General features: G+C 35.3%; 1 protein-coding gene across 1 annotated transcript in view; it reads right to left on the reverse strand.

Moving 5' to 3' along the window:
- The window catches only part of LOC117420534 (gamma-aminobutyric acid receptor subunit alpha-2), a 62771-nt gene that overhangs the window by 33147 nt on the left and 7629 nt on the right, over positions 1-21995 (reverse strand). Inside the window, exons 4-6 of the mRNA XM_034033983.3 lie at positions 14398-14465; positions 9063-9283; positions 7435-7517 (exon numbers count right to left, since the gene is read on the reverse strand). Coding sequence (XP_033889874.2) covers positions 7435-7517; positions 9063-9283; positions 14398-14465 — 372 coding nt within the window. The remainder of the gene's footprint in view (positions 1-7434; positions 7518-9062; positions 9284-14397; positions 14466-21995) is intronic.

Here is a 21995-nt window from a genome sequence, read left to right on the forward strand (position 1 = left end):
TGGTTTAAGATTTCCCTTCTGCATATTTCAATTCTGTTGCTTTCACATACAGAATGATATTATGACCCACTCTGATGCTACACCCAAATATACGGTGTTCCTAACAGGTATAAACGATGCCTTTGTTATTGAAATCAATGGGAATGGCAAACGCTATTTGTCCAGTTTAAACGGCTGCCCAAAATAACCCTGTACGGTGTAAGTGGTGGATACTGTACCTACATCCGCCTACAGCCAATCATGAAAATGTTTATGTCACTGTAATAGCACAAACACTTTTATAAATATATTTCTGTTTTTAACAAAGGGATGTGCAAATGCATGGTAAACTTCCTCTTTTTGTTATCTCTTTAGCTTGTTCAGGAAACACAATATTCTCTTTTGGATAATTAACTACATTGTAATCTGTAAATTCACCAAACCTCATGTTCATATTTTTGATTCACACCAGTCATTTAAAAGGTCCCTTGTTTTTCAGTGCTTAGGTGAGGGTCTAGAGATTTTTGCTAGACATTCACTGTGCCATTCTTCTCAAGCCTTCTTCCATGTGTTTACCTAGATGACACTTTAATGGCAGTAGAACATACTTATACACTCTTCGAACTGTGATTGATTGTGACATGGCTGATATATTCCAGCAGTATGCTGCCTTGAAGTCATATTTTTCTTTAAGAAGTGCTACATTTTACCAGACAGTCATCCTTGAAAGGGTGGTATCTATGTACCATGCTCTTTTTAAACTGTTTTCAAATATCTCACAACATGGGCAATTTTTACACCTCAATAAAATGCTAATAATGTCTTTCCTAGACTTTAAGCTTCAATCTGCCCAATACCCTCTCCCAGTTTCATACACTGTGGCATACCTAATCTCCTAATGAGAGTACATTTTAAAATTTAGAATGTTGAATTATTTCCTCAGCAACTCCCCACAGCAGCTCAAGAGAACTGAAGGGAAGTGGATGTCCTTCAGTCCTACTGGGTAGCTAAAAATCTCTTTACAACAAATACCCCGACAACAAACTTACAGCTGAAATGGAATAAGACCAGTACCAGGTAAGACCAGTACCAGGTAAGACCAGTACCAGGTAAGACCAGTACCAGGTAAGACCAGTACCAGGTAAGACCAGTACCAGGTTTTAATCATGGGATACGTTCTTCCTTTCCGCATAAAGAAAGTTAATTATTTTGGCTTCACAAGTTTGACTACAGTAAATAATTGCAGTATAATATATATGTTTTTGGATAAGCTCCAGTATGCAATTACATTTTTTTCTATTAATAATGTAAAACAGCAATGTGCTAATCAACATGTGGTGCTCTATTGCTAGTGTAAATGCATTTAGTGTAAATTACAACAGGGAGTTGTAAAAACAATGGGCATGTTTACAATAACAAAAAAGAGGTAGCATGCTATGATTGTAGCGCATGTTATTCCTAAAAAACAAACAAAAAACATTTGACTCTGTCCTGTTTTAGTTTGACATGGGTTTACAACTAATGTGCCAGTGGATGTCATTTTATGGTATTTAAGGAGGGGCTATGCTAATATTTCAGATGTCATAAGAACCATGCTATAAATTAAACATGCATTGCATTAAAATGGTTGTTTACAACTACTTTGTAAGATTTTAGAATGATATTACAGAAACGATCCAATTTTACTCACTTGATTGTGGCCATCCAGGGTTACAACAGAGGTAACTGGATCATTCTACAGTACTTGTCATCCTTTTTTTTCCCAGAGGATGGTTAAATATAATTATGTGAAATTCTGATGTGCCAACAGACTACCAGTACTACTAATTGCACTTAAGTTTATTTTTTAACTAGGTACAGTACTATTATATTGTTGTTGTTTTTTTTAGCTTGCTCCTCCCCACCATCAGTTCCATAGCATCACTGTAATATGAACTTCAACTCTGGTAAAAGATGTATGGTTCTTAACTCCAAACCAATTCCATTTTCAAAGAAAGACTATAACTATTATAATTAAGAGAAGGGCTGTTGTATTAAAATACCTTCCAATAGTGGGATTCAATGGCATGGTATTCAATGCTGTGGTATTCAAGAAACCACAAGCAAAGATTGTCTTGCTTGAGCTACAGAATTCGGCTTCACACTGAGATGACAGTGGTTTTATCAGCGACAGTCTGGAGGCGTGTATATCTATATAATGTATTTGTCATATGTATTCATAAATAAATGTATAAACAGATTAAAATGTTTTCAGATTACTCAGGAGTGTCTGTCATGAAATGCATGAGAATTTTTTGACAATCCGAGTATCATTGGCCCTGCAACAGTGGTAGCAGTGTGGAATAGTGGTTAGGGCTCTGGACTCTTGACCGGAGGGTTATGGGTTCAATCCCCGGTGGGGGGACACTGCTGCTTTACCCGTGAGCAGTTACCTAGATTACTCCAGTAAAAACCCAACTGTATAAATGGGTAATTGTATGTAAAAATAATGTGATATCTTGTAACAATTGTAAGTCACCCTGGATAAGGGTGTCTGATAAGAAATAAATAATAATAATAATAACAAGATTACAGAAAATCAGGAAGTGTATTTTTGTTTCAGTAAGATGGAATCTTCAAATTGTTCCTGGAATCTGATGCATTTTGACCAATAGTAAAATGTTACTTGAGCCAGACTGGCACTGGCCTACACTCTCCAGGCATTCCACGTTTGGTGTTCCAGTTCCAAAATCTAGAAAACTATAGTATGAAGCCGGTACGATCACAACAAAAATGTAGAAAAAGAATGTATCAATCTGGGCGCCAAAAGTAATTTAAAACAGCCGATTTCTGATGAAAGTAGAGCTGGAAACTTTTTTATGCATCAGTTTATCATGTGATAATTTCAACAGATCAAACTCTCTTCCATTCCAGTTGAATCCTCCAATGTCACTTTGGTAGGCTTCCCATGAATCTCATACTCCCAGCTCTCTTAAGCCCCTGTGTTTCTCTTGTATTGTTCTATATGTTCTGTCGTTCCTTAATCATGAGTATGTCGATCCCTGTTAGAGCTCACTCTGTTCCTCTGTGCTGTGATTGATAGCTTGCTTGCATTAATAGATCAAGCTGTGCCAGGCAGTGCTACCTTCTCAGTGCAGTGAATCCTACACACCTTATGGTGGTGAAGCAAACACAGGCTAGGCTGATGTTTCTATTCAGCATGCACAAGAGAAAAAACAAGGATTCAATGTGATGATTCCTTGTTTGCCTATTCACAAATACTATTTTAATCCATTTAACAGTGGTGCTTTATGAAAGGTTTGTTCTGCTCTCCTAATTAAATCTATCATACATTAACCTCTTTGATTCATGTACTTTATTATTGCAATGCTGTACCATAAAAGATGCAATTTTTATAGGGATATTAAGCAGGTACATTGATACTGCCAGTTCACATTTCATTAAGGGCATATACTGGAATACTGTTTTATAATCAGTACATGCATTGTACATTATATCTGACCAAAAGACTGAATCAAGGGTAAGTTACCCCTATATTCTATAACTTTTGAAGATATCACAACTGTGGCTAATCCTTTTTATTGTATCTTGATGTTTTTGGACAGATATTACCTCTTTTTTTACCAATGTGAAAAAGAAAAAAAATTGAATTTGAGCCCATCTTCCAGTAGAGAATAATACCAAACCATGATGACTTCCCAAATATCTGTATTGTTTATTTATGTATTTTTCCAAACATGACTAACTAATTCCAATGATATGCATTATTGCAGCTTGGCAGGAGTAACAATATGACTCTTCATTTCAAATATACAGTAATGAAATCTATACCATGCATAACGATGCTAAAATTTGCATACACATACTTTTGCAAGTTTTATTGGCTGTTATTTCTAATGGGGGGACCCTTGTTGCCCCAGTTTCTAAGGGTAACAGGTTAATAAGCTGATTATAGCCACAGAAATGAGTCAGAAATGTGTCAGCAGCAAAAGCTATTATCACTCTACTACTGGACGAAAACCTCATGATATTCTGCCAATTTGTCTCAGTCATAAATCCCATCTATTGTATTCCTGTACAATTCAGTACCATCTTTCCATAAGACAACTAGGTCAGTTTATTACACAGTACTGAAAGCAACCAAACAATAGCTCTGCACAGTTATCTTCAATTGTATGCTTTCTTCTGTCTCTTAACAAACCTAAAGGCCCACAGAACATGTTTCACATAACCAAATCAGGAGGTAAACGTTACAAAGAGATGTATAGATGTTTTAGAAACACAGAGCTTCATTGATGTTGTGCATGTATTCCAATATCTATATCGATAATATCTAAATCTTCCAAAAACACAGAAAAATGTAGTAACACAATTGCAATATCAAACATACAGACGTGCTCAGATTTGTTGGTACCCTTACAGCTCATTGAAATAATGCTTCATTCCTCCTGAAAAGTGATGAAATTAAAAGCTATTTTATCATGTATACTTGCATGCCTTTGGTATGTCATAGAATAAAGCAAAGAAGCTGTGAAAAGAGATGAATTATTCCTTATTCTACAAAGACATTCTAAAATGGCCTGGACACATTTGTTGGTACCCCTTAGAAATGATAATAAATAATTTGATTATAGTGATATTTCAAACTAATTAGTTTCTTTAATTAGTATCACACATGTCTCCAATCTTGTAATCAGTCATTCAGCCTATTTAAATGGAGAAAAATAGTCACTGTGCTGTTTGGTATCATTGTGTGCACCACACTTAACATGGACCAGAAAAAGCAAAGGAGAGAGTTGTCTGAGGAGATCAGAAAGAAAATATTACACAAGCATGGTAAAGGTAAAGGCTACGAGACCATCTCCAAGCAGCTGTGTTCCTGTGATAACAGTTGCAAATATTATTAAGAAGTTTAAGGTCCATGGAACTGTAGCCAACCTCCCTGGGCGCGGCCGCAAGAGGAAAATCGACCCCAGATTGAACAGAAGGATAGTGCGAATGGTAGAAAAAGAACCAAGGATAACTGCCAAAGAGATACAAGCTGAACTCCAAGGTGAAAGTACGTCAGTTCCTGATCGCACCATCCGTCGCTTTTTGAGCGAAAGTGGGCTCCATGGAAGAAGACCCAGGAGGACTCCACTTTTGACAGAAAAACATAAAAAAGCCAGACTGGAATTTGCTAAAATTCATATTGACAAGCCACAATCCTTCTGGGAGGATGTCCTTTGGACAGATGAGTCAAAGCTGGAGCTTTTTGGCAAGTCACATCAGCTCTATGTTCACAGACAAAAAAATGAAGCTTTCAAAGAAAAGAACACCATACCTACAGTGAAACATGGAGGAGGCTCGGTTATGTTTTGGGGCTGCTTTGCTGCGCCTGGCACAGGGTGCCTTGAATCTGTGCAGGGCACAATGAAATCTTAAGACTATCAAGGCATTCTGGAGCGAAACGTACTGCCCAGTGTCAGAAAGCTCTGTCTCAGTCGCAGGTCATGGGTCCTCCAACAGGATAATGACCCAAAACACACAGCTAAAAGCACCCAAGAATGGATAAGAACAAAACATTTGACTATTCTGAAGTGGCCTTCTATGAGTCCTGATCTGAATCCTATCGAACATCTATGGAAAGAGCTGAAACTTGCAGTCTGGAGAAGGCACCCATCAAACCTCAGACAGCTGGAGCAGTTTGCTCAGGAAGAGTGGGCCAAACTACCTGTTAACAGGTGCAGAAGTCTCATTGAGAGCTACAGAAAATGTTTGATTGCAGTGATTGCCTCTAAAGGTTGTGCAACAAAATATTAGGTTAGCGGTCCCATCATTTTTGTCCATGCCATTTTCATTTGTTTTCTTATTTACAATATTATGTTGAATAAAAAATCAAAAGCAAAGTCTGATTTCTATTAAATATGGAATAAACAATGGTGGATGCCAATTACTTTTGTCAGTTTCAAGTTATTTCAGAGAAAACTGTGCATTCTTCGTTTTTTGTGGAGGGGTACCAACAAATTTGAGCACGTCTGTATATACGTATCTAACACATACTTACATATGAAATGCAATAACTTACTTTGACTTAGTGGTGCTTTGCTTTACAATATCCTTGGAGAAAAACAAGGTCTTGTTATATTGTTTTACTATTCCATCATCAGCCACCTCAAAACCAAAATATTTCTATACTTCACTACACCCAGACTTCGTTGTTCATTTTCTAGCCAATCTTGAAGTAATTGATAATATCGATATTGGTGTCCACCCCTACTTAATAACACACTATTGGTAATAATTTGTTATGTCAGTGTATCAACCTGCCTGTCGTAAATTATTATCACATACTGAACATGTAGATAGTTTTTACACAACATGTGAAACAAGATTATATAGACAAATTTCAAAGGCAAATAAGCTTTCCTCAAGAGGCAGAGTGATCTTTATGGTAAGACAATGATAATCAATTGAGCCATGGCATATAAGATGTATACAAGGCTAGCAAAAAATGAGTGAAGAGAGAAGTATCCAAGTATACCTCAGCAGCCTCAACAGTGCCCCAGGGACAAACGAGGAAGAAGCAGGAAAGAATCATGTTTTCGTCCAGAACTATATTACAAATAAAAACTGCACATCACCGTTTGTTTGTTTGTTGTTTTTCTTCCTACAAAATGTATTTTCACACCCTTTGTAATAGGATTTCCAACCTGGTTCGAAATCGCTACAGTACCACACTCATTAGTGGCTTTTAACAGATCTACCAAAAACAATATTGCCAACCAGAATGATGGTGTCAGAACATATGTTAGAGCATTAGTAAAACAGTCCAATTTCACAATTTATTAATAAATATTGCCCCAACATAAAACATTTATGCTCACAGTTAAATGAACTATAAAATACAGATTTAGCACAAATAGAACACTCCAGCCAACCACACTCATCATATTACATATGCACATTATTTTTTACCAGCTCCAAGGCTACATTTTACAAGACATAACACAGCAACAATGTGTTTGAATTTCCCTACAACCTATTTGTCAGGTAGTTTATTTCAACTAGTGTGAAGTGCTATAAGGCCAAGTTTCATTAACAGCAGTATTTTTATGAGCTGTGAAAGCTATTCCACATGCTGTTTTGAAAAAAGACTGCACTCCAGTTTGAATACTAACACAAAGCTGCATGTTTTTGGTTGAAATAAAAAATACATGCTGACAGGTTCAAATAAAAATCTAGTGTCATTAATAAATAAAAATTTATCTTTTGAGTTGTCCTTTTTTTTACCACATAATCTCTAACCATTTATGACATAGTGTAGTTGTTGTTTGCCTGTTCAACTTGATGAAAATGCCATAATAAGGTAGTACTGTATTTACTGATGTTGACTGATACCCTGGCAATAAAAATAAATAAATAAATAAATAAATAAATAAATAAATAAATCTCTTGCTCTTAATTTATACTTACAGCTGCCAAACTTCAAAGGGCAAGCATGGGCATCCATTGGAAAATCTTCAAGATGCATTGGGCATTCGGCCTGAACAGTCAGTCTACGAAAAAATGATATTACCTTTAAAATTACATCCACCCTCAGATGCCATTTTTTAACTTACAAACTAAAATGATCCAGTAAAACGTAAAATGCTGAAATGGAGGAGGCGTGTATTGTTTTGAGCACACTACACTCTGGTTTATTTATTTAAAAAATCAATAAACATGCAATCAAAACCTTTAGGATCCTACGTGTATATTTAGAATTTGTAAAATAACTACGGGTGTAATCTAACATATTAGAAAACTATACTAACTAAACATTAGGAAACTAATTAAGGCCAGGTATTAAGAATTAGTGTAGAGAGCAGATAAGGGTACTTTAATATACCCTCAACATTTTCATTAAATTGTGTATTTGATATTATCCCATGGTATGTATTCATATTCATTATTTACTACTGTTTCTGCAATCATTGACATGTGGCATGTTTCATAAAATCACGAGTGTATTCTTCCTTTGGAGCTGTCTCCGAGTTCTGTAACGATGCACAGATTATTCCTCCCCCCTGAACAGAAAGTGTGTTACCAGTGCACACCCGTAGTGTCAAGATAAAATATGCTGATAACATTATAAAACCTGCCGAATAGCCATTCATTTTTATAGCAATAAATCATAATGAAAACATATTATGGGACAACATATACAAAATTAGATAATATGTAAATTCAAAGGGTACAAAATATTCAATTAATTAACAGTTTAGTTATTGTGTAAGGTACTACAGTCGTGATATTATTGACACATATCATTTTAAATAGCGGCCTTCATTTTCATTTTGTTTAGAGTAAAGTTAAACTATTTAATACATTCAAAATATGAAATATAGTAACATTTTAAATTAAGAACATCTGTATTAAATTCACTGATAAATTAGATCATTTTTTCATGCCCATCAGAGATCAGAGTTCTCTTTTCTGTCAAATGACTTTTCTAGATCAATGTGGTTATTTGTTCAGGGGGGATTTGTTTGTCACTATAATGGCCCTGTCACTGCACTCAGTCAGTCAGAAGGGCCACGTCACGCTCTTGAAATTAATGATAATGCTATTGATGTAGTGTCTCCGTTTTAAAACAATCTGTTTGATCCATGGATAAAGAACAGGTGCTTAGAAATGCAGTGAGCCTGCACTTCATCACTTTGCCCCAAAATTCCCAGTCTTATAAGAATGATAAATAAGTGAGATCATTTATTTATTTATTTGCATTTTTAAGTTTGATCAGCTTAACCCGTTAATTTAATGTTATTTCTTTTTTCAGCATGAATAGAAGATTTGATGAATGCGAACTGGTGGGAGAATGTACTGTAGCATGAGTCTGAACAATACAAATACATTATGCATACGTATATCTAATCTAGCAAGTATTTTCCAGAGATGTCAAGCTGTCTATGTATGAGTGAAAAATGAATCACTTTTATGACTTTAGCCTGCACATAGTTTAGGTGTAATTTGTATCTGGGAAAAAATCATAAAAAGTTTCTGATAAATATACAGACATACCACAAGTAGTTGGATATGGAATGGAGTGTTTGAACCTTTACCTCATTGTATACAGCAATGTCCCATCATCTTGGATTCTTAGCAGTTTATTTGGCATTGTCATGTTGTGTGCCACAGATTTCTTCCCATTATGAAAGAATGTGTCAGGAGTCCAGATTTTGCTGGCCATCAGATTGTTTAACCGGAGGATGTTCATTGGTCCTTTAAATTTTAATCTCTCGTCTTTCCAGCTTTGTCGGAAGAAAACATCTATTGTGTATTCCTGCCAATTAAAATCAAACATCAGTATTTTTTTGAAGAAGAGAAATCCTACATATTATTTCTGATTCCAGTTTACAATTAGCTTTATATTTACGTTCCCCTCTAATGTGATTTTAGCATTAAAAGGGTACACAAATCTCAGTAATCCGATAACAAACTGCAATGCAGACTGGTTGTGGGTTTGTGTTGAAACTGTTGCTCACAGGTACTAGCTGTTTCACAGTGAACACATGAGTATGCTATTGGTATGTTATGCCAAATTACAAAAGGCAATCACTCTGGCATCTGCATGTAGCCCCTCAAGCCTGCATTGATTCAGGAAATAATATAATAATATACCTCACTGTAATAATAATAATACATTTATATTTGCTTAATGCTTCTGTGCTACCTACATTTATTGTTATTCTTTCCCTTTCACACACAGGTTTTCACCTCTTGGCTAATGTCAGACCATATTTATCTCACCAACTTGCCCATGAGCATTTAGGGCTTCATGTGACAATGCTGTCCAATCTTTGCATCCAGTCAAGGCTGTGCAGCAGCTGAACTACTAACACTGCAGTCTGTTTTACTCTGCTCTTTTGCACTGTATAATTGAGTAGAGAAATATGTTTTTCATATCTGACTACTCTCTCTGCCTTCAAAATAGTTAACTCAGGAATCCTTACTGTTTTCAATTTTTTATATAGTCACACTTACCTTTTATGTGACTATTAAAATAAATGCTAATAATAATAAAAATGCCAGATTTCCAGTAAACCCTCCTGATTGAGCACTCAACTATAGTAATGATACAGATTGAGGTTACTAGCATACTAGTCTCTACATAAACTGGCCCCTCCGCCCCTAAGGGAATTTGTTCAGCCCTGCTCGGTAAAAGCTGTTAGAGTCACTCGATCAACCACTAGAGGAGATTGTATAGTGTCTCGACGTCGAACCAAGTTTGCACAAACAGCTTTCTCAATCAAGGGTGCCATGTTCTGGAATACGCTACCAGACTTCATGAAAAACATATCAGACTACAAGAGCTTTTTATCAGAACTGAAAAACTGGTTGAAACAGGACCAGCTTTGTGACCATGTCTAGACCCCCTCCATTTGTTGACTTGCTCTAATTGTATTTTATTGTTTTCTATTGTTATTTTTAATTGTATTTTTGTTTTAGTATTTTTAATTGAATTTAATTTTTGTTTTATTGTTATTATTGTATTTGTAGTTGTTAGTTTGTGGGACTACCAATGTAAATGAGCTGTAGCTAACTTGGGTGCGATGCATCGCATGTTTTAATCATGAATGTTTTTAATTCACACGGTCCCAGTAAAAAAATAAAAATAAATAGTGACAAAATGCATGCTTGGAGATTGGTTGGTCACCAGTTTGAGCCCTGTAGTCATTTATTTGTTTCAATACTAAAAGCAATTAGGCTATTACATAACAGTATACAAGCTAACAAGAGGACAGTTGACACATCCTGGTTATAATTAGTGCTGGGACAAATACCCGAATATTCGAACAAATATTTTTTGACATGTATTCGGATACAAAAATCAGATGTTGGTATTCACTAGAAATGACAAAAATACCTTGCACTTATATTATATATTTTTTGTTGCGTCTTTCAGTTATGTGGAATGTAATAAATGAGAACCAAAACGGTGAGTTGATTAATTTTACAACACCATTTCCACGTTTGTTTTGTTTGAAGTGTTTAAAGTTACATTTCAGTTTTTGTTTGCTTGTTCAGCTACAAAATGGCACAAGTAAACCTCAGGTTTGGAAAAAAAAAAAATTTATTTTGTTTTCCTATATATATATATAATTCTGCTGCTATTGTATATCTAATAGCTAACGCCCTGTGTAAATCGCAATTTCACAGACTGTGCGGAAATCGTGAAATTAGCCCAATACAACAATATTTTCAATATTCTTAAGAAATAAAAATACATTTCATAATTATTATTATTTCATACAAAACAAAATCACATTAACTAAACTGTACAGCTCTTCTGTGTGCCTGCATGTACTATTTGCCATACACATAGTGCTGTGCAGTGATTATGTCATGTAACTTCAGTATATATGCAATCTAGGCAGGAAATTAAAATACTACACACTGTGAACAAGAAAATAGATCTAAATAGTCTAAAAATGAGTTTTACACAGCGACGGAGGTAAGCTTTTCTGTGTATCCTGCAATGTTACTGGAGATCCCTACTGAAGAAATCTGTTGACAGGCTGTGAGAGGGGAGGGATCTGGACTGGCCGTCAGGCGCATGCATGAGCATGTAGGGGGTTAGGACACCCCGTGTATTCCCACGCTGTCAGGAAAGGTCTTATTGACAGGAATCAGCTGTGAATGAATCGGATGACGCTCTGTGTCATTGGCTGAGGGGTGGGACTATACGGGGTGAATGGCTAAATAAAAAGGCACTGTTTTGTATCCTCTCTGGCTGAACAAAAACCACAGTCCACGACTATGTCAGCTCTGTCAGCTTCACAGGATTCAATACAGGAACACAGCAAACATGGCAACCAGAACAGCAACAACATCATTGAAACGGCATCGTAGCACCTTCTTATAGGCTCTTATAGGTATTGTTTAGAAATTTCCCCTCACAGCTATTAGTAGGGCTCCTCTGAAGCAGTCAACTGACAAATTTCTCAACCTGTAATCTATTTTTTTAAAATACAAAAACACCTTTTAACTCAAAGGAGATACCATTAGAAATATTGGGTTTTTTAAATAAAAACAAACGACAGGTATACATTTGATGGACTGACAGGAAAAATAATTTTGGACAGTATGCTGCGCCTCATTTTTATGTGGCTGCAGATGCAGGCCCTACATATAAATCTATACTCAGCCCTTTGAGTAGTGAGTTCTAAAATGCACTGCCGGTTGATTATTACGCTTGATTACAGCGTACAAACAAGCTGAAAGCTATATGATTGTATGTATGTAATGAATACTGACGCAATACAGACAAATCATTTCTACCATAAATAAATAAAACAAATACATTTTTTTTTTATTTAGTCGTAGGGAAAGGTTTTGACTAAACACGTCCTAACAAAAAAAAAGTGCAAGAGAGAGAGAGACACGAATAAATCATATCCAGGTAAACAGGTTGTGGGGGCGGAGGGAGTGAGAGTGTCTAATGCTTCAGCGTATGATACTCCTTGAAGCATGGAGCAACGCACAGAGCTTGGCGTCGCCTCTTCGCTGTCACTTGATGTTGATGGTAAATATTCTTTGCCTATGTCTTCACTGACACACTCGCTGACATCCGATTCAGTGGAAGAATTGTATGTATTTGAATTTAAATTGGAATCTGAATTCAGTATCATTACTAATACTTCTTTCTCACTGAGCGATTTTCACCGGTTTACAAACACTGTTGACATTTTTGTGATTGGGATAATTATATGTTATTCAGTCAATATCTTGCATAGGGCGCAAGAGACCAATAAAAGGTGTTACAGAAACCTAGTGTTACAATATTATGTGATCAGGGGTTTTGTAGGCTCAGTAATTCATGTTTAAAGTTGCAGAATGTACTGGTACGTTCATACTCCCTGGGGACCAAAGAGCAGCGAACATACCGGTACGTTCATACTACTCAAAGGGTTAGAGCCCTGTGAAATTATTTTTATTTTTTATAATTTTTCATTTTATTTTACACAAAATCCACAAATTTCACAAATTTAGTTTTATTTTTCACACATTTTGTTTTATTACAGATACACATTAATAAAAACAACTCACTAGAATATCAATAATAGTAGTATAGGTCTACATCATGTTTTAACATGTTTTAGTTTTTTACATTTTGACATAAACAGACCTTGCAATGAAAAATAATTTAGTTACCATTATTTCTCATTAGCGGCAGTAACCATAATGTACAGATCCCCCACTCTTTTTAATTAACAGCCTATTTACAGTAAATACTGCTCATACCCTCTATAAAAATGCAATAAGATCAAATCAAAAAAATGTCCTCCTTTTCCAAGTGCAAATGAACTGATCAATTATGACAATTAACACAGATTTGCATTTAAATTCCCACGTAAAGAAAAGAAATACTTGCAAGAAGCACTGCTCGTTAAGATATTAACATTATTTTGTAAAGTAACATAATTTTGGAAATCACATTAGCACGATTATTTAATTACAAAATTGGTATAATTTGAAAATGCCATAATCAATGCCACTTACCAATCTCTTGAAAACCAGGTCAGGTTGAGAGCACTAATCTAATTCCACTTGTGCCCAAGCCAATTGAACCCATCTTCTGAGAGTGAGAGTGGCAACTGAAGTTAGCCCATCTAACTCCCTTACAGTTGGACACAGCTATCCAATACATTTGAGCGGATATATTGTAGTATTTAATATTACATTTTAATTAACTGAACCAGTATGCAATCTGTGTAACTGAAAATATTATACATTTGTTTACTTCTACATTGTGAAACAATTATTTTTTTTTTTTTTATTTATTTTTTTTTTTTAATTTAAAGCATGACAATACGTCGCAATGGTGAACAACAAGAATGCAATGTCTATTCAATGTGGGTGTGGCATGGGTTTATCAACGTCGAAATTGTTGTTGATTTATCCCAGCATGCCTTGCACGATGACATAATTTCCTCCTTCTGAATCAAACTCGGGGCCATTACTGAAAAGCTATTTGAGCCAAATCAACATTGTAAAGCCCAGCTTACACAAGGAAACATCCCAACAGGCCAAATATATTGAAACAACATTGATTTAACGATGCTAAAGTGACATTGAAAATTGGTTAGATTTGCAAATGGAAGCAACTAAATTGTCAACATTGGAACTGATGTTGAAAATCGACGTTAAGATAATTATGAGTTTCGTGGCAGTAAGAAACCAGTAAACAATGTGTTTCTTTTTATTTAAAACATTTTAAATATTTAAGTTACAGATTGCTTTATATTTTTACTATTTTGCTTTCCATCAGTTGTGTTTTTTAGGTTAGTTGTATCTGAATAATCGACCGTTTGGTAGTGCCCTGGAATAGATCTTGCTGGGGTTTCTACTGTACTGTAGGTGTCTAATGTACTGTAATTGTAAGTATGCACTCACCATATCTGTATCAGAAACGGGTCCAAAACTGGTAACATAGATGTCAGTCTTCACTTCTGTTACTCTGTCTGAAACAAAAAATATTTAAAAAAATAATAAATTCAGCAATCTGCTTGGTTGAAATAACACCTCGGGAGATGCAACACGAAACCTCCTACACTTTCTTAAAAAGGCCTTCAATGCTCAGTTTAGTCTGAAGCACTACTGTTTCCATGGCAATAGCATACTATCTTTAAAGGATTTCAGGCATTAAATACCCACTGCATAAATAAATGATGTTTCTTTTGCAGTTTTTTATTTCTAGTAACTTTATTGGGCTATTTAGTGGAATTACATGTCTCAATTTCATAATTAAATTGCTGTAATCATTTGTATTCCTGTTCACATTAGAGTGTTCTAATCTTCTTAAGGACAGACCATCATTTTTTCAAAGGCTGCCTGCTTCCAGCTGTCTTTTACATATAGACTTCTGTTATTTGTCTTTTTTCAATTCTCACAAAATGACCTACATTTACCCCCCCCCCCCCCCATTAAAACAAACACATTGGTTCCAAGAAATCCATAGTTGTTTTGAAAAGGGAGTTCTAATATATTCTTACATTGAATGATTGTATTCAACGCTATCAGATCTCATTTTGGAATCTAGGCCTACTGAAAGAATGACAGGGTGAATTGCACTGTTCTGAGCTCATACTATGGAACTGACATGTCTCGCTTTTAGAGGTAATGAATAATCTTCAACATACACAACGTAAAAGTTTAAAAGGTAAATTGTATTGCAATTCTGTCTTGGCTTTGTTTCTTCATCAGATTGCCACTATTAATTCACATTATAGCTTGCGTATGACAAGTCACAAAAGTCATGAATTTGTCAAAATTCCAGTAAATCTTGGAACACATGACACAATCGCCGTTCTTGTGACTTATAAAAAGTAAATGCATTGTGTGTATGGTTTCACAGTATTTGCATCCTCTTGCCAAAATTGCACAAGAGGACCTGTCGAATAACCATAAGACACCAAACACAAAACTTAATAACATCTGCAACCTGTAAAACTCCTCTATCCTTTTTTAAGGACATTTTTAATTGAATTACTGTGAACACAAGGATTACTAGCATGCTAAAAGTGTTCTTAATTTCTTTGTTAACTATGTGTTAATGTGTGACTATGTAAAACAAAGAAATGTATTAAAAACAAATCTTAAAAAGAGGATACAAAGAATTATAGAGACAGAGTTAAGAAAAGTGGATAAACTAAAAAGAGATGATCTACTAGATTATAAACAAATAGAGATAAAAAGGTCAAAACAGTCCCATTAGTAATGACTTCCTCTGAACTTGTTCCCAATATTTCTAAGATAGTTTGGAAACACTTGCGGATTCTACATAATTCAGAAAAATTGAAAAAAGTATTTCATAAGGACCCAGTTGTAGCATTCAAAAAAGAAGCTAATTTAGGTGATATTTTAGTTCACAGTAAACATAAAAGAATAATTGACAGAATAGGTTCGACAAATACTTGCACTAGTACATGTAAAGTGTGCAAATACATGGACAAAAGTAAAAATATAATTAAACATAAGAACAACACAGATCCACTAAAAACTAATACCTACTGTTGTTTATGAAATAGCTTGTGAAAATGTGATGAAATAAAATATGTTGGAGAGACTGGAACAACTTTATATAAAATAATTCAGAACCACCTTTCATTAATTAGAAATAAAAAAATGAATGAACCAATAGTACAGCACTTCACCAGTCAGGGACATGACATAAATGATGTAAAGTTTGTAGTATTAGAACAGCTAAAATTAGACAATGCAACATATAGAAGAATAAAAGAAAGTAAATGGATAAATAGACTGAACATGATTATGCCAGAGGGACTCAACAGAAAAGAATGAACTAATTAACTCCAATGAATATATAACATTTAAATAAATAAACAAAATCCATTCAAAAGTTGTGCATGCTGATGGCTGGTGAGGCCAAATCAAGGCTGATCCTCAGAGCCAGCATTGCATGATAATATAAATATAAGTTTACATAAAATAATGTTAATTAGAATTAATACAGATTTAAAGATATAAGTAAAAATGACGTCACAATATATAGAATACCATTACATCATGTAAGAATAAATCATGGATTTGAATATAAACATAACAAGTAGTTGTCATGTCGTCAAACACCTTAAATACCTCCAATGTTTTGATTCAAACACATGCTTCCTTGAGAAAGATATGTACAACATATCAAAACGTTGGGCAGCTGTATATATATATATATGCCCAAGGAGCCTACGCCACTTTGAGAACCCAGCAGCGCCAGTTCGAGGCTACTGCACCACAGCCATAGCTACACAGGCGGACGCTGAGAGAAAGCTTGCTTCATTTACATCGAGAAGGAGAGTGTATTCACTCTGCAGGATAGCTACTATGGAACCCTTCAACTGCCAGTCAGTCACGTTGCTGTTTTTGTACTCGGGCAGTCACATCTCTTGTTGGCGATTTTAATACACACATCAATATACAGTACTCAAATTTAAGACGCAGGTCATTTTTGAGAAAATGAAATTGGTTTAAAAAGTGACTCTTAAATTCAAAGGAATACGGATTATTACACTATTTAAAATAAAATATTATAAAAAATAAAACCTGATCTCATTAGCTATGTCAAATGTCATGCCACTTTAGGATCAACATGGAGTTGATATTCCCCAAGTAAGGATCTAATGTTTACAGAACAGTTTAGCTGGCCTTTTTTCTGTTATTTAAATACAGTAGTTATTTTTTTTTTTATTTAGCTAATGATTAATAAAACATAAACAACATTTTTTTAAATGTTAACAAGTGAACAATCTAAAGAAAAGTGGGCGTTAAAATAAAAATGGACCCTGATTGCTTTGGATTTGTTTTTCATATTTTTCCATGGCATTCATTTTGAAGGAGTGATTTTGGCTCCGTTTGGAATCCAATGTCAATACAATAATTAATTTGTAATACAAACGTACTCCAAAGTCATCTTTCAAACGTAAAACATTGTTTTCTGTATTTGAAATCATGAATCATAAATCATGAATCATAAATCATGAATCATAAAAAAGGCCCATAACACTTACATTAGACTCTTGCTGTCATTTTAAACAGCATCTTAACTAGAGTTTCTCTGATGGAGTGTTATTTTGCAATTAGACTTAATGCTGACCCTCAAATTAGAACCTGCAAACCTTTACTATAATATGTGACAGATTAACAAGACTACAGTATGTAGTATCTTCAGGCTCCCCATTCATCAGACCATTGCCGCTGCACAATAATCACCTAACCGCCCTTAGAGGATTGGCCCTGTCACCAGTTTCAAATGACACTAAGATAGATAATTCAACTTAGGGCCCTCAGGGAATAATGTCCAAGTCGTACTCATAACCTGCTAAGCCAACATACCACCCTTGACGTGGCACTGTATAATCGTGGGGCCTTTAAATCCTGTTTACAGTACTTAGTAAGTGTGAAATACAGATGCATTATTTGGCAGCAGTGTGGAGTAGTGGTTAGGGCTCTGGACTCTTGACCGGAGGGTCGTGGGTTCAATCCCCGGTGGGACACTGCTGCTGTACCCTTGAGCAAGGTACTTTACCTAGATTGCTACAGTAAAAACCCAACTGTATAAATGGGTAATTGTATGTAAAAATAATGTGATATCTTGTAATCATTGTAAGTCGCCCTGGATAAGGGCGTCTGCTAAGAAATAAATAATAATAATAAAAATAATAATTTAACGGCAGATTCAAGCTACTAGAAAATAACTACAGCTTGGCATTTTCTATTGGCTTGGGACAATAGAAAATGTCAGATGTCAGGACTGCCCAGTCCCTGACCACATTCCGGCGCCTCCTTAAGACTCACCTCTTCAAACAGCACCTGTAGAACTCCTCTGTTGTATCCTGGGACACTATCACCCTTCATTTAAATATGCTTTATTTTGCTCTTATCTGCCCCCTATTTTACTGCATTTAATCCTGTACCTCAGAATATTGTAATCTGCCAAGTGTTTAATCTGTAGTATTTTGTACTTAATCATATCCTGATGTAACTATCACTATTTAATCATATCCTGATGTAACTTTCACTATTATCTGCTGTATTATTGAATTGTGGTTTGTCACACTTGAGAATTATTGTATTTCTTGTTCTTATTGTATGACTTATATTGTAACACTTGAATGTATTTGTATTTGCTTGCGATTGTAAATCGCCCTGGATAAGGGCGTCTGCTAAGAAATAAATAATAATAATAATAATAATAGCCTGTTTTGTCAACTAAATCGCTCATCTGTACTATGGTTTCTATAACATTACCATTGATTATGTCATGTCCCAAGGGGCAGCATTCTGACATCACACCCCACATCAGAAATCAATAGTAGTTTAGTATTCATCACACATGTTTGTTTCTCACACAAACTCTTTCGTTGATTGCCATGCACACCAGTGCTGAACAGATGTTAATCCCCATGTCTGAATGCCTGCTAGGCATGTATTCATTACCTTGGAACTGGTTAATAAGCAAAATGTCTAGGTATTTACAAAAAAAAAAAAAAGTTTGTCTTAATTTTCACAATACAAATATTATTTAATGGCAATTGCAATTGCCATTCATTTGTAGTTATCAGCAAAGTTACATTATATTTTGGAATTGTTTTTTTGGGTTGGTTGTTTGTTGGTTGTGAGTCACAGAGCTGTGCTAAAGTAAAACAGTTTAGTTTTAATGCCAAAGTATTATTATTTTTTTGGGAATGGAGAAAAGCTACTGCATTTATGCAATAAGACCCCAGCTCACCAAACACTAAATAAAAGATTGGGCTGGCAGTAGAGTCTGTGATGTTCATAATTTATTCACGTAGAAGAATGGCATTCTGCCATAATTATACTATAGAGCTTGATCTTTCTGGTTGCTATTTCACTAGAAGGCATACTGTAGGTCATTACAAGGGAGTATGTTAATCATGGAATTCCCTCAAAAGACAGCCACATGCACCAGTGGATGATGTCAGAACCACTTTCTCATGTTTTTCTTTTTTTCTCACAATGCATGTTTGCATAGATTTCATTCATGTTATTTCTTGTAGTGCATGTCGAAATTCAATTCATGCAAATGTATTTCCACCCCCCAACCCGGCAGTGATTTTAAGTTTTTATCAATATGGTTACGGTGATAGGTTTTCCATCAAAATATAATCTCGGAAATAGTTAACTATCTGAGAATTTGGATTGCTAATGACTTTATGAAATGAAATAGAAATGGAAAATGAAAAATTTCTCCCACGTGAGTCTTTATATGTCATGTCGCAGAACGGTATCTTGGATAGTTTTGATACCTTGCTGCCTTAAAACTGGATATCAAAAATATCAAAGGAATTCCTACCTCTACCCAATTCACCCATGACAAACTGACTGTCAAAAGCTCTAATTTACTTCAGAACACGTGGGGAAGGCATTACTAAAGCATTACAAAAGCATGACACCGGGTGATAAGGAGATCCAACAAAATGCAAAAGAAAAAAATATGAGACTGACCATAAGTACTATAAGAGAGTAATCAGAATATATTTATGAAAATGCTTTGAAAATAAAGAAACATTAAGAACCCTGCCATAATTAAATGGATTAGCTCTAGAAAATACAGACATTGGGTCTCATTTACGAAAGGGCACTATATTTGGAGTTAGCGTGCATGTAAAGTAGTGAGCCTAACCTGCATGATAAATCTAAATTTACTTCCCCATTTAGTAACAGGGAATGCATTAATTTACATGCACAGTATTTGGCTTACATACCATTAGGTGCACACTACATGTCTTGTGAGCGATAATTTAATGTGCCCGATAATGTCAGAGACTTACCCGTGACCACCGTGATATCAAAAGCCCCAGCAGTCTTGGCGTATCTTTTGGACAGTAGCTTACTGTGAAGGTGGAGGTGGCTTAAAATGAGCAATCAACAGACACAGCACTCAGCACAGCAACGTAAAGTGAAACTGCACTCCTTACCTTTTACTTTTACCATGTATTCATTGTCTGATGTAAAAAAAAAGCCTTTTTCCTTTCTCCTTTAATGCATATGGTCTGCCCATTAGTTTTAAAAATGGAATTGTACTGTATTGTTTGGGAATTGTTCTTCAAAACAACCTGCCTCTTTAATATAACATGCGTATTCAACATGTGCAGTCTGCATTGTAGTGACAGAGTGACGTTCCCATTAAGCCAATCACAGCTCACAGAGGTAGTAAAATAGCCAATCAAATAGCACACAGGATCCGTTTCCTCACACACACAGCACACATAATTTTGATTAGGTTAGCGAAGCGAAGGCTAGTTTAAACTATTTATTTTACTTGGTGTCAAATTTTGAATCAGTAGCATAAAAGTAGTTGGAGATGTCATGGAAGTGAAAGGTGGAGGCAGAACACAGAAGATTCCAAAATCATTAGCCAGATGATTATTTTTTCACTGAATAATTTTGCCGACAAGGCAACATGTCTGATTTGCAGTGCAACAGTTGCAGTTATGAAAGATAAAACCATACAACGTCACTATGATATGCTGCACAAAGCAACGTGCTTTGAGTTTCCTGGAAATTAAAGAAGCTATGGCGTCTCAACGAAAGGAAAGGACTTTGTTCACTTCAGAAAGCCATGGTAAGCGCAGAATTATCTTGGAAGAAACTAAGTGGTGGGATTACAACAGAGGGTGCACCATGACTGAGCAAAAGAGTGGATTGGCTAGTAGCAGAGTGCTGGAAAAAATTAAAGAAAGAAATGCAGAAGTACCCATTTTCTTACACTGGATTCTGCATCAACCGCATCATGTGGAAAAGTTGCAGAATTAGAACACGTAATGAGCATTGTTATCAAGTGTGCGAGTCAAGTGTCCCGACAGAAGTCATAAAAAGGTGCATTTCAAAGTGGTACTGTTTACTATTTTTACGGTGGCCCAAAAGTTCAAGGCTATCTAAAAATGGGCAGCATCTTAAAAGTGTGGTGAATACAAAAAAGCATGACGGAAATAAAAACATATGACAGAAACGCTGCCCATTTTCATTTCCGTCATACGTTTTTATTTTCATCATGCTTTTCTGTATTCACCACCCTTTTAAGATGCTGCCCATTTCTATTTCTCTAATGTTTTTCTGTATTCGCCACCCTTCTCTGTGAATTCGACGTGCATCTTTGTAGATTCGCCTGCACTTTTTAAGATGACACTGACTTGCATTTTTGGGCCACCGTATATTTCACATTTTCACAGCTTGTCATCATCTTTTTTTTTTTTTTTGGATGCTGTTAAAAACGTTATATTTTGCATTATATATATTTTTTTTAACTGTTGGAGATTTCGATTGAAAGTAAAATACTCTTCTATTTCCTCCATTATATTACATTTGTGATATTTAGTTTTTTTGTCAGTGTTCTAGGAAAGCTGTTTCTATTTAGTTTTGTGTAAAGTAGTATATTGGCCTATATACAATTTATATTTTCACATACATTACGATGTATATATATGTATATATATTTTTACGGTGAGGCCCACCAAGTG

The sequence above is a fragment of the Acipenser ruthenus genome, chromosome 1 (assembly GCF_902713425.1).
Source record: "Acipenser ruthenus chromosome 1, fAciRut3.2 maternal haplotype, whole genome shotgun sequence".
Taxonomy (NCBI): Eukaryota; Metazoa; Chordata; class Actinopteri; order Acipenseriformes; family Acipenseridae; genus Acipenser; species Acipenser ruthenus.